The sequence below is a fragment of the Saccharomycodes ludwigii genome, chromosome V, assembly GCF_020623625.1.
Source record: "Saccharomycodes ludwigii strain NBRC 1722 chromosome V, whole genome shotgun sequence".
Lineage (NCBI taxonomy): Eukaryota > Fungi > Ascomycota > Saccharomycetes > Saccharomycodales > Saccharomycodaceae > Saccharomycodes > Saccharomycodes ludwigii.
The window spans coordinates 1208621-1221770 of NC_060204.1; the positions used below are offsets into that span (position 1 = coordinate 1208621).

Below are 13150 nucleotides of genomic sequence, written 5' to 3' on the forward strand. Positions count from 1 at the left end.
TCTTTGATTTACTATGCCTTTCAAATAATCTTATACACCTTGTTAAAAAAAAAAAAAAAAAAAAAAAAAAATGGCTCTTTAATATATGTATTCTACTTTTTATAATTATTTTCACTTTAATCGATATCTTGTAGTTTCATCGCAATCGTACCTGATGTGTAAGATATAAATTGATATACAGATTTTCTTTATAATTTAATTTTTTTTCTTTTTCTCTCCTAAATTTTTATAAATTAATATGGGATCGCCAAGATCCTTAATTTCTGGAACTGTTAACTTCAAATTAAAGGCTTTTGCAACCACTATCTTAAAAATTATTTTGACATTTATGGATTCCGCAGTTGAGCTAAATATCAGGGGAGCATTCATGGCCTCTGCATATAACATTCCAATCCTAGACATTTTTTCCTGATAAGAAGGATCCATATCTATGAAAAGGTCATATTTTGTTCCGATCAGTAGCGGGATAGCTTTGCTATTCAATCCTTTGGCTTGTCTGTACCATTCTTTTATAGAAGTTAATGTTTCTGGTCTAGTTAAATCGAATAAATAAACTATAGCTACAGCATCCTCACTTACAATCGGCAACATATTTATAAACTCTCTCTGGCCCCCAAGATCGTTGATTACAAACAATATGTCTGCATATTTTAAACTTTCTCTTTTCTCCAGATGATGGACCCCTAAAGTCTGAATATATTCTTCATCAAATACACTTTGTACATATTTTACCATTAACGATGTTTTACCAACTTGAGCATCCCCTATTAGTCCTACCTTCAATCTGAAAGTTGTTCTGGGTATCAGTTCGTCGGGAATAGTTTCAGCAGTGCTAGTAGTTCCTCGTACAGGAGAAGTATTGTTATTATTATCTGAGTAATTATTATTGGTTGCAGCTTGAGAACTATTGATAACAGTCATTGCACTGGTGTGTCTTAATTGTTGTGGAGTGTCTACAGTATTATTACCATAGTTATTTATATGTTCTTCACTGTTATTGGTAATATGTTGTGCAGGATCACTTCCATGTCTTAAAGGTGTATGGTAATGCTGTTGTTGTTGTTGTTGAAAATGCATGTAGAAAAGAGGGAGGTAGATTTCTTCCTGAATAAGTGAATCAAGGATCAAATTCTAAAGGGTTCAAGGGAGGGAAGGAAATGGAGAGAAAAGAAGAAGAAAAGAAAAAAACAAATGAAGGGAGTGGGTGGGGATTATATATATTTGATGTGTTATGATTTTCTTTTTTGTTATTATATTTTTTTTTCTTTGTTTTAAACTATAAGATATAATTTGATTATAAGCAGAGATTGTAGTTCCCAAAAAGAAAACAAAAAAAAAAAAATATATATACATACATTTGTATATATATAATAACAAATAAAATGTAATTCTATTCTGTATAAAAGTTCGTAGTTCGGTATTTTAGAGAAAGAAAATAGAAAAAAGATTTCAGATCTGTGGCATTACTGTAAATAATGAACTTTCTGTTTTAGGAAATGTGATTAAAATTGATCAAAGATTTGATAACTCAATTAAAAACATAGCACATATCCGATTGTATACTAAACTTTGATTTAAAATTATAGCAATAGAGAATAAAACAAGAATATACTGCAAAATTATGCTTATTCAATCAATTGAATTGTTGCTATTATGCCTAAAACCCATTATTATATATTATATATCTATTACTTGTATTATTTTTTTAACAGGTTATAGCCCTTATATAGGGCTAGTGTTTGTTATAAAAAATATACATACATCTTGTGACAAATGTATATGATTACATCTGTACATATTATATAAGTTTTATAAACATCTTGTTTTTTTCTTTTTCTTTTTTCTTTTTCTTTTTTCTTTTTTCTTTTTTTTCCAGTGTGCACCTAGATAAGTTTCTAGGCACCAGAAGACTAGCTTCTTGTCAAACTCAGATAATTTTCCATTTCTTTTTTTCAGTTCTTTCTCCATTGAAATATTTCTGTTTTTCTATATTTTTTTTTTTCTAGATTTCCTTTCTTTTCGCACCTGGAAAGGCCATTGATATTATTATAATTTTTGCTATCATAAAATATAAATTTTTTTTTTCTTTTTTTTTTTTTTTTTTTCTAATATGTAATTTTCCACATACAGTGCTTATTATTATTTCAAACTGCACGGTGAAATTATTACTGTTTCGTTCCCTCTTAATATTTATTTACTTCTTTCTTTCTTTCTTTATTCCATCTTTTTTTTTTTTTTTCCTTTCTTTTCCTAATTATCTTTCACTTCACAACTCGTCATTTACTCTTATTATTTATATTTCCTTCTACTTCTCAACTTATCTCTATTCACTATCAAAATCTTTTCTTTCTCCCCTTGAAGAAAAAAAGAAAAAAAAAGGAAAAACATACATCCTCCAAACAAGACAAGTTAGATCATCATGGCTGTTGGTAAGAACAAGAGATTGTCCAAAGGTAAGAAAGGTTTGAAGAAGAAGGTCGTTGACCCATTTACCAGAAAAGAATGGTACGATATTAAAGCTCCATCCACCTTTGAAAACAGAAATGTCGGTAAGACTTTAGTTAACAAATCTGTTGGTTTGAAGAACTCCAGCGATTACTTGAAAGGTAGAGTTGTCGAAGTTTGTTTAGCCGATTTACAAGGATCTGAAGATCACTCCTTCAAGAAGATTAAATTGAGAGTTGATGAAGTTCAAGGTAAAAACTTGTTAACTAACTTTCACGGTATGGATTTCACCACTGACAAATTGAGATCTATGGTCAGAAAATGGCAAACTTTGATTGAAACTAATGTTACCGTCAAAACTGCTGATGATTACGTTTTGAGAGTCTTTGCCATTGCTTTCACCAGAAAGCAATCTAACCAAGTTAAGAGCACTTCTTATGCCAAGTCTTCCAGAATCAGAGCTATCAGAAAGGCTATTTCCGAAATCTTGACTAGAGAAGTTTCTTCTTCCACTTTGGCTCAATTGACCTCCAAGTTGATCCCAGAAGTTATTAACAAGGAAATTGTTAATGCTACTAAAGGTATCTTCCCATTACAAAACGTTCACGTTAGAAAAGTTAAGTTATTGAAACAACCAAAATTCGACTTGGGTGCTTTGATGACTTTGCATGGTGAAGCAGCCACTAATGAAAAGGGTAAGAAGGTTCCTGGTTTCAAGGATGAAATTTTGGAAACCGTGTAAATTGGGTTGTTGCTTTTTATTATAATTAAATATAAAGTTTATTTAAAGTTTTTTATTTTTTAATATAATTATTATTTTTTAATTAAAAAAAAAAAAGAAAAAAAACTGAAAATTTAAGGAAGCAGTTGTTTGTCGTTATTATTTTTCATTTACCGTTTTATTTTATTATACCTTATCGTCAAGTCTTATTAAAACAAAAAAGAAAAAGAAAACCTCTTTATGAACATTTTTTATATAGATGTTCGTTCTAGGAGTAGGGTATGTTGCATGGGTTTTACGCCGTTAAGTGTTGGGTCAAAGGTATCTTGAAGGCTGTTAGTTGATATTTGTATGGTTATAAACTGATATTAAAATTTACAGTTAACTAGTGATGATTCTATCTAAATGTATTGTGAATATATCTAATCCTTCGTATAAGTTTGTGTCGAAATCACGACATTTCAAAAAATTCATAAACTAACATTAATAAAGCATTAGGTTGTAAAATAGCATTGATTCCATTAAAAAAAAAAAAAAAAAAAAAAATTTTTTTTCTAAATTTAATATCAATATATATGTATATAAACTTTTTTCTTTTTTTCCCCCTCAATCTTCAACAACTTCTGGAGATGTATCTATGTCCATAATTTTGTCGTCTTCATTTTGTTCGATAACGTTTTTCCCAGGCAGACCATCATCTTCTTTCTTTTTAGATCCTTCTTGATTGTTTGTATCATCAGAATTCGGATGTGTATCATCTACAGTGTCACAACTGTGACTTTCAGAAGTCTCAATGTCTTGTTTCTCAGCTTCTTCCCCTTCATTAGTTGCATCTGTGTCCGCATCGTCATTAGCATCTTCCTCCTTGGTTGTTGAGTTTTCTTCAGCCCTTCTACTTTGTTTTTCTTGGTCCAATAGTTGCTGAATTTTTAATATTGCAGCATTATCTTTCTCCCATTTATCCTTATATACAGAAGCGTCAAAAGTAACCTTCTTAATTTTTTTTTTCATTACATTGCAACGATCCTTGTAAAATGCAGCAGGTTTATCAATAAGTAGCCTAATTGGATAATTTGCATCTTGCTCTTGTTTATTTTCGTTTAGTATAACATTATTTGAGGTGGTAGTGGAGGGCCTTTTATTAAGGGGAGATGAGAAAGAGGCTTTTTTAAAGATTTTTTGAAACAACTCTTTGCCGTAGAGCTCTTCCATTTTGGATCTGGTTAGTTCCATAGAAATGGGATGGCTTAACAAAGCCAATTCTTCATTATAACTTTTGATATCAGCATTTTTAAAATATGCGTTGTTATTGAATTTGTTTATTTGTATGCTGTTTTCCTTCAATTTCTCTTGATACTCGGTAGTACATGTAATAACACGTTCAGAATTGGTTGTTGCATAATCTGATGATTCTAACGACTTTATATTTTCTCTATCTAGAAAAATATGTGCTCTCTGATATTTTAATGATAAATCAATGTTTAATTTGGTAATTGTTTCTGAATTAAAATTATCCTCTTCTTTTAAATCGCCTTTAAGTAAAGAATCTAGCAAGTTGGAAATTCTCTTTGAAACGTTGATATAATCTTTTAATTCAGTGGATGGGTTGTAGATTTCTAACTTTTTGGTAATTAATGATTCCTGATAATTAGACATTTGGTCAATAAACTTGTTATTCTTGATGTATAATATATATATATATTTTTTTTTTTTTTTATGAGTTTAAAAATGGGTATAAATTCAACTTTTCAAGCAAAGTTTTTTTTATTTATTTTTTTTTTTTTTTTTTTGATAGAAATGACAGTTATATTTCTCTCCAGTCGTTTCTATGACTTGTTATTGTTAAAGAAATAACATTATTTATTATTATTATTATTATTATTATTACAATTATTGATTTCTTTTTTCCTTTTTTTTTTTTTTTTTTCTTTTAAAAAACAACAAAAATAAATTATGTACAACGCATAGTTCAATCCATTTAAAATAAGAATAAACCCAAATTACATAATAATTATTAAGAATACACAACCAATTTATCAAAATAATGGACACAGATCGAATTTTATTATTGTTGAGCCATTTTGTCACGCTGGGGGATGTTGAATCTTCTTCAAAAATATTGTCTAGCAGCAAAAATGGTGTTGTAAACGATTGTCTAATCAAATGCATCTGTGTTTTATGGCCTGAACTAGATGACCCACGTAAATTGAAATTTCTCAAATCATATTTTGATCAAAATCATACAGTTCAAGAACTTGACTATGTTCAATATATTGAAAACAATGTCTATATTAGAGGAATTCTAAACGACACAGAAAATTTCCGTAAGCATGTACTTAACCTAAAGAACTTTTTAAATACCAAAATTAATGGACAAATAAAAACCATTGAAGAATTTATTCGTTATAGAGTTTATATAGTCAACGAAATATTGATCGATTCCCCCCTGTTTTGTGAACCTTTGTGGAACGAATTGGGTTTAAATAAAAACCCTTGGATTTGTGGAGTTGTTAAACCTTGTAGTCATTTCATCAAAGCACAGAGGTCAGGTCCAGATAAAAATTATACAATTAAAATCAAGGATTTTGAACAAATGAAGGTAGATATAATCCTACAACGCATGTTTGAATTTTTCATGGATACTTCCTCAAATAAGATTATGGTGGCAAATTACCAGCTTTATCCATATATTAAATACACAAAATCTGAAAACTTATTTGTGAGCAACTGTTTGCCCCAAATTAAGTCGTTCGATTACAAAATTATAGAGTTTTTAACTTTACATTCAATTGTTGATATACCTAGCTATTACACTTTTTTACTTAAAGTTATTTGGGAACATTCTTTAAATTTCAATTATCATCAAATTACCCAATTATTGAAAAACATTCCCGATGAAACTAAACTAGAAAACGAAAACGCATGTTCTTGCAAAGTTATGAAACAATATGTAGAATATATGCGTTTATTAGATATCAAATCTTTCAATCAGGTTCATGATATTCAACTCAATAAGAATGGTCTCCAGAAAACTTATTTTACCGTTGCCTGTGACAATTATTTCCAAAAATTTACAGATACTTCAATGATTAACCCATGGTTTTTTGAAAGTGCACTATTCAAAGATCTATCTAATAAGGAAAAGGAACTGATAATCATAGATTCTTTAATATCAAATAAAAAATTAAACTTATTGTCCCTTTTTATCAAAGGTAATGTGGATCCCGAGGTTTTAGTGACACATTTCTGGAAATTTTTTTACAAAGCTTCAAGTGGGCTTCCAAGCAATGCGAACATGATAGAATGCGAAAAAATCGTTGGGCTTTTAAACCAATCTCATATACATAAGAGGTTGTCTACGCTTTTAGATGTTGTGGAAACATTAGCCACCAAATTCCCCACTTTAAAAATAGTCAATGATCCAAACTTTGCCACTTTTAAACCATCCCACATTTTATCTTTAAAATCCAACCCAGACGGTTTATTAGAAAAACTATTAGCTGCCAATCCAAAACAGTATTTGGATCCTGAGGCCACAAAAGATATTTTAAAGAAATTATATGTTGCATTGGATATTAATTCACCTCCTAATAACCAGAAACTAGAGGCATTCATATTATCTCTGCATATAGAAACCGCGTTATCCCAGGTTGATTTTGAATTGGCATATTCCATGTCTAAACTTTTGTTGGAAAATGAAAACGCTAGGCTCTATTGGGTGGTGATTTTACAAGTCGGAAAGTTTATTGATGCAGATAACTGGCCAGATTTAGAAACTCCAACGGAAATTATATATTTGCAAATGGAAGTATTATCTAAATTAATAATGATTATTCCTTCTGAAAACATGGAGAGCGTTGTGTCAGAATTCAGTAGGCTACAATTGGAATTGGTGACAAGAGATTTGATTAATGACAAGTACTCATTAAAGAATATGCAAAAATTGGAAAATAATTATACCAAGTTCATCAGTGGTATAAAATCAAACATGCATAGTATAATGGGTGAACTATGATAAAAAAGCAATTATAAAAATTATCCCTAAAATAAATTGTGCAATTAAATTATTAAGTATCTATATATGTATGTAGATACAGATATGAATTCGTAAAATAAGTTGGAGAAATCTACCTAAGCTTGTAGAAACTCTTACTACGATCTTTTTTTAAGCAGTAAGTCACTTATATCTATATGATTCGTTTTGGCATCTTCATATGGAGTTGGCGAACTGCTTTTCAACTCTTTTTTTAAAAATGGTAGCTTAGATTGAAATCCTTTGGAGGCATACCTTTCTTTGGCGTCTTTAGCACTAGATAAAGTTTTGTAAAATTCGACAACTTTCCTATGGGCTTGAACTTTACTTTTGTTGAAATTTAAAACTTGTAATCCTTCCCTAGAAACAGCACGTGATAAGGCCACATACGCTTGTCCCTTTTCAAAGATTTTGCGTAAATCTACTTTACACCGTGATAATGTTTGTCCTTGCGATTTATGAATTGACAAAGCCCACGCTAACATTAGAGGGAGCTGAACTCTAGAAACTATCGGTTTTTCGTGTTCATCCTCAATGACCCAAGCTTCAGGTTCTACTAAAACAGTTCTATATGTTCCATCTGCCAAAACAAAATTCACCAATGGTAACTTTCTTTTATTTGAAGATGTGTGCAGTTTGTTCAATAATTCCTTCTTACGTTGTAAATTTTTATCTATTTCTGGATTTGAAGAAGCTTTAGGCAAAAATGCAAAGATATAATCTCCCAATTGCACATTAGCTTCAGTGGATTTATCATTTTTAAACTCTTTAATTAACGAGCCAGTACCCTTTTTGAAATTAGCTTTTGTATCATCGGGATCCTTTATGTCCCCTCCATGAAGGGAAGTATCCACGTGTTGCCCCTCTTTTTCCACTTTGGCATCCAAATAGGTTTCCACCCCAGTTAATTCCTGTGTATTTAATTCATCCTCTTTCATACTTTGATAAAACATATACGTTTCACTATCTAAAAAATCAACAACTTTCCCCAAAGAACCATTAACCAACGTACTGTCTATATTTTTTATCATCATCACTTGTGCTCCAATTTTTAGTTCCAATGTTTTGGGGGCCAGAAAATTGAAAAGTAAATTTTCTCTTAGTTTTGGATCTGTTGTAGTGCCACCGTCAATGGCATTAAATACATGTTTATGTCCAGGAAGTTCTCTTAGTTTGTTGTTGTTAGCGTTGTCTACTTCGTTTCTCGTTGGAAATAATTCTGCAGGCATGATACCATCGTCAAATAATAATGGTTTTCCAAGCTTTTTTAATTCTAACTCAGTATCCCTAGATACTGTTCCCAATCTTATTTCATTTAACATGGTAATAAATTTCATATCACCCTTTTGCCTGAAAACTTTTTGTAAAGTGATGGTAATATTAATTGTCTCCTCCCACGCTTTGGATTCAAATGCAAACTTAACGTCTTGAATTTGGTTTCTATCCTTTGGTTTATTTACAGGTGGTAATTGAAAAAAATCACCACAAAATATGACCTGAATTCCACCAAAAGGTTCGTTATATCTTTTCCTAACATGTCTAGCGACATAGTCCAATTTATCCAACAAGTCTCCAGCAATCATACTTATTTCGTCAACAATTAGCACATCTGTTTCTTTCCATCTTTCGGTGTTTTTCCTATTTCTCCTAACTTTTCTGAATAATTGTACATCTGATCCGTTTCCCAAACCAATGCCCGCAAAAGAATGCAAGGTTATGCCACCGATATTGCAGGCTGCTAAACCGGTTGAAGCAGTAACAGCAACCGTACCATTGCATTCTCTTAATTCCTTGATTAATGCTCGCAATAAAACTGATTTACCTGTACCAGCTGACCCTGTATAAAAAATGTTATAACCACGTTTAGCCAATTCAATGACCTGGCGCTGTTCCTCACTCAACAAATGACTTTTCACTTTTTTCCTTACGATTGAGCTTCCAGCAATTTGTTGAATAGATGGTTCAATGATTTTCTGATGATCATTTAGGGCCATAAGGGTATTTGGTCTTTGGGTCAAAAAGAGTAATTGTGCATTATTCATTTTTTCCTTTGATTTTGAATCATTCTTGGTATTTTCAAAAAAAGGAGATGTTTCATTAAAATTTCTTATTGGTAACACCTGAGCTGTCTCTTTGTCCAATTGTATTGAATTTTCAATATCTTTATCAATTGAAGGGGGCTTGATTTTTGTAGCGTCACTAATGATAGAAATGTTTCTTTTAGATCTGATGGATTCGTTAATGTGAGTAATTGAAGCGTTTTTATTTTTGGTTATATTTTTAGGATTGGGTGTTGATAATACTTTTTGTGGTATCTTTGTAATGCTAGTGCTATTATCTGATTGAATAACAGTATTGACACTCTGATCAAGTTTGATTAATGGCTTTTGTACATTGGCTGTTATTGGTTGAACCTTGGTTGTTTTTGTTATTGAAGAAATCTGAGGATTTAATACTACTTCACAATCTGAATCATCACTTAGCCAAGCTATATCGTCTTTGGATAGTTTCTGGTACTTGTTATTACTGCTATAAATTACGGTTTCTGACTCTAACTCGTAGTATCTTTTTGACATTCCTGTTTTATGGTGGTATCTTATGCTCTTGGTAGCTCTTATATTCAAAACAAAGATTTTATTAAAAGGAACTGAAAATATGGGGTTGGTTTTAAGAATTGTAATATTATTCAATAATCTGTATAGGTCCATACGAGAAAAAGTTTTTTTCTTCTTTCTTTCTTTTTTTTTTTTTTTTTTTTTTTCCTTCTTAAAACGCAGTTATCAATTGAACCTTCAGTATATAGACATAAATATACAGAAAAGTTTTTTTCTCTTTTTTTTTTTTTTTTTTTTTCTATCTTTTATTCAATGTTTATATTTAGAAAGATTACCAATTGGATCTTACAAAAGAATGAAAATAAAGTTAAAATTTCCCAAAAGAAAAAAAAAAAAAAAACAAAAACAAATAAACAAAAACACGATATTACAGTAGAATGAAATGAAAATGTCACCCTTTATGGTAACAGACTAGAATGATTCTTTTCGATATGCTAAATTGTCACAATAGCAGTAATGACGTGACTAATAGGAACGCACACGTATAGATGTTCCTTTATATCAGTTAGATTGGAATGTTATTTACTTCTTGTAATTTGTATTAATATATTATTGCATACATAACAAAGTGTTGAATTGCAAGTTTTAATTATATATATTTAACCGCCGCTTCTTCATCAAATCACGTGAATGTTGTTATTACCATTTTTTTTCCTTTTTTTATTTTGTTCCCAAAACGCGTAAAATTCGGATGCAAATTCTCTCCTTTTATCGATTAAATTGTCGTGTTATTAACATTCTGTCTATAATTTCAAAAAATAATAAAAATTAACACAAGCAAATCCACTGTATAATAATGACTTCCGGTGTTGATAAATGGTTTAAAATAGCAGTGAATATTAAATATTTGGATATTTCTACTGTATTACAAATCGGACAAAGTTTCCGTTGGGTATATAATGGTGAGACAAACGAATATATCAGTTCAATAAATTTGGATCATGATAAAACCTTTGATATTGTAAAACTAAAACAAGATGATAAATTCATGTATTACACGAGTGTTAATAATAATAATAATAAACAATTATTACATACTTGGGTTAGATCCTATTTTCTTTTAGATATTGATAGGAAACAATTATTCGAGCATTGGAAAATTAAAGATCCCAAGCACTTCAGTAATTTATCTCATATAGAACCACTGTGTTCTTCTTGCTGTATTTTGCAACAAGATCCGTGGGAAACTTTGCTTTCTTTTATATGTTCTAGCAATAATAACATATCTCGGATTACCAAAATGTGTCATACTCTAACAGAATTGGCTGGAGATGAAATTCCAAACTGCGATCAATTATCACCACTGTATACTTTTCCTAACAGTGGCCAAATTATCAAAGTATTGACGGAAAGTATCTTGAGGGAAAACGGGTTCGGCTATAGGGCAAAATACATAATCGAAACCGCTAAAAAAATTGTTGACTTAAAATTAAAAGATGGTATGATGGAATTATCTGATTCACAGTATTTGAAGTGGAAAATTTCAGGGAGCCCATATCTGGAAGCACGAGAATTTGCTTTAGCATTTTCTGGAGTAGGACCCAAAGTCGCCGATTGTTTCCTGCTAATGGGGATGGGGTATCATGATGTTGTCCCAGTTGATGTTCATGTAAATAGAATAGCCCAAAGAGACTATAAAATTACCAGCGGTAGTAGCAATAATAAAAAAACTCAAATTGCAAAATTGAAACTAGAATATACCAAATATCCAACAACTAGAAGGAAAATCAATTTTGATCTAGATCTAATTAGGTTATTTTTTCGTGATTTATGGGGTGCTTATTCAGGTTGGGCACAGGCAATCTTCTTTGCTAAAGAAGTTGGTAGCACAAGTGGCATTGTAGATGGGTCAGTCTCCAAAAGAAAATTATTAATAAAAACTGAAGATGACAATAGTGCTGTCACAAAACGAATTAAAGTTAAATAAATAAATGAATAAGTAAAAAAAAAAAAAAAAAAAAAAAAAAAGAAATAATGAAATTTATGTGCGTATTAGTATTATTTAGATAGGTCATATGTACAAGATATAAGGTTAAAATAGGAAAACAAAATAGTTACATAAAATTAACATACCTACACTGATTATTGTTTTTTTGGTTCGGTTTCAGCTGGAGTTCCATATAGTTGGTCTATATAAGCTTGCACTGTTTCCAATTCATCGTATCTAGAAACAGACTTATTTTCACTCCTTAGATTTTTAACAACCTCAACAACTTCCTTTACAGCCTGCTCGTTATTTTCAGCGGCAAAAATAGCAAAAGCTTCACCCGCATCTGTAATTTCACCCCCCTCTAACTCTTGACCAGCATTGAACTTCTTTAGTTTTAAATTGGCAATATATTTCAAGCCATCAACAAATAACCTATCAACTTTGTTTTCGTCAATATATTCACTAATTCCAAAAACAGCATATTGAAATCTTTTTAACATTTCAAAACTTCCATCTATATCCTCATTGGATAAAAATTCAGTCTCGAAATCCTTAATAAATGCTGCTTTAGCATTGTTATCTTTGAAAAATTCAGCCGAGGCTATATCGAAAGACCATTGACGTTCACTCAAGACATGTCTAATTCTCCACATGGTGGTACGAACGTTTTCGCTTGCATCAGAATATGTATCACGATCATTTTCAAAGTAATTCTTCATTAGATGATTTTCACGGGCCAAAATGTTTCTTTCCTTCAAACAAGTGTACCACAATGAATGTAAGTCATTGAAGCTTTTTCTTCTTAATTCTGCTATGGTCCATGGACGGGAAGTGTTATCCAAATCATCCATGTTTCTTATAAATTTTTTATCAGAAAAAAATTGCCACAATGGATGATCATCCGAACAACTCAAATTAGATACGCTGGGTGGGATTGGTGCTGTAATTTTTAAATCATTGGAATGATGCGTTGTAATAGTTGGGGCTCTCACATTGGCTCTTGGTGCCGGCTTGGGTTTAGGTTTAGTGAAATGGGTTCTCGCAGTATTAATACAAGAAGTGTGAAACCCTCTTTTTGTAGCAAACATTTTTTTTTTTTTGCCAAACAGATACTGTTTCTTGTTATTTTTGATAGACTTGTATATTGCCTTATATGAAATGATTTTATTAAAACACAGATAAAAAGAAGAGGAAAGGGAAATGTATATAAATTTATTTATTTATTTATTTATTTATTTATTTAAAAAATTTTTTTTTTTTTTTTTTTTTTTTTTTTTCATCATTTTCTTTTTAAGAAAAAAAATATCAATTCTGTTTCGCTCATAGAAAACAAAGTAGTGAATCTCAACATAACGGACGCATCTAAAGATATCGCATTCGGATATTTGAATTAGAAAGATAAAATA

The 13150-nt window shown here is 30.6% G+C and overlaps 7 protein-coding genes across 7 annotated transcripts; 3 read left to right on the plus strand and 4 right to left on the minus strand.

The window, feature by feature from the left end:
* Nucleotides 1–195: 195 nt before the first annotated feature.
* TEM1 (Ras family GTPase TEM1) lies at nucleotides 196–1077 on the minus strand (the record flags this gene model as incomplete). Its single annotated transcript, XM_046078935.1, has 1 exon — nucleotides 196–1077. One exon carries the CDS (start codon nucleotides 1075–1077, stop codon nucleotides 196–198), a length of 882 nt encoding a protein of 293 aa, XP_045933944.1.
* A 1342-nt stretch (nucleotides 1078–2419) lies between these two features.
* On the plus strand, nucleotides 2420–3187 carry SCDLUD_004329 (40S ribosomal protein eS1; the record flags this gene model as incomplete). The annotated part of the gene is made up of 1 exon (XM_046078934.1): nucleotides 2420–3187. The coding sequence occupies one exon, from the start codon at nucleotides 2420–2422 to the stop codon at nucleotides 3185–3187; it is 768 nt and encodes a 255-aa protein (XP_045933945.1).
* Nucleotides 3188–3772: 585 nt separating this feature from the next.
* MFT1 (Mft1p) lies at nucleotides 3773–4822 on the minus strand (the record flags this gene model as incomplete). Its single annotated transcript, XM_046076732.1, has 1 exon — nucleotides 3773–4822. One exon carries the CDS (start codon nucleotides 4820–4822, stop codon nucleotides 3773–3775), a length of 1050 nt encoding a protein of 349 aa, XP_045933946.1.
* A 388-nt stretch (nucleotides 4823–5210) lies between these two features.
* On the plus strand, nucleotides 5211–7181 carry SEC39 (Sec39p; the record flags this gene model as incomplete). Its single annotated transcript, XM_046078933.1, has 1 exon — nucleotides 5211–7181. One exon carries the CDS (start codon nucleotides 5211–5213, stop codon nucleotides 7179–7181), a length of 1971 nt encoding a protein of 656 aa, XP_045933947.1.
* Nucleotides 7182–7318: 137 nt separating this feature from the next.
* Nucleotides 7319–9775, minus strand: PIF1 (DNA helicase PIF1; the record flags this gene model as incomplete). Its single annotated transcript, XM_046078932.1, has 1 exon — nucleotides 7319–9775. The coding sequence occupies one exon, from the start codon at nucleotides 9773–9775 to the stop codon at nucleotides 7319–7321; it is 2457 nt and encodes an 818-aa protein (XP_045933948.1).
* Nucleotides 9776–10610: 835 nt separating this feature from the next.
* On the plus strand, nucleotides 10611–11741 carry OGG1 (8-oxoguanine glycosylase OGG1; the record flags this gene model as incomplete). The annotated part of the gene is made up of 1 exon (XM_046078931.1): nucleotides 10611–11741. One exon carries the CDS (start codon nucleotides 10611–10613, stop codon nucleotides 11739–11741), a length of 1131 nt encoding a protein of 376 aa, XP_045933949.1.
* Nucleotides 11742–11896: 155 nt separating this feature from the next.
* Nucleotides 11897–12832, minus strand: MRPL4 (mitochondrial 54S ribosomal protein uL29m; the record flags this gene model as incomplete). The annotated part of the gene is made up of 1 exon (XM_046078930.1): nucleotides 11897–12832. The coding sequence occupies one exon, from the start codon at nucleotides 12830–12832 to the stop codon at nucleotides 11897–11899; it is 936 nt and encodes a 311-aa protein (XP_045933950.1).
* Nucleotides 12833–13150: the final 318 nt, after the last annotated feature.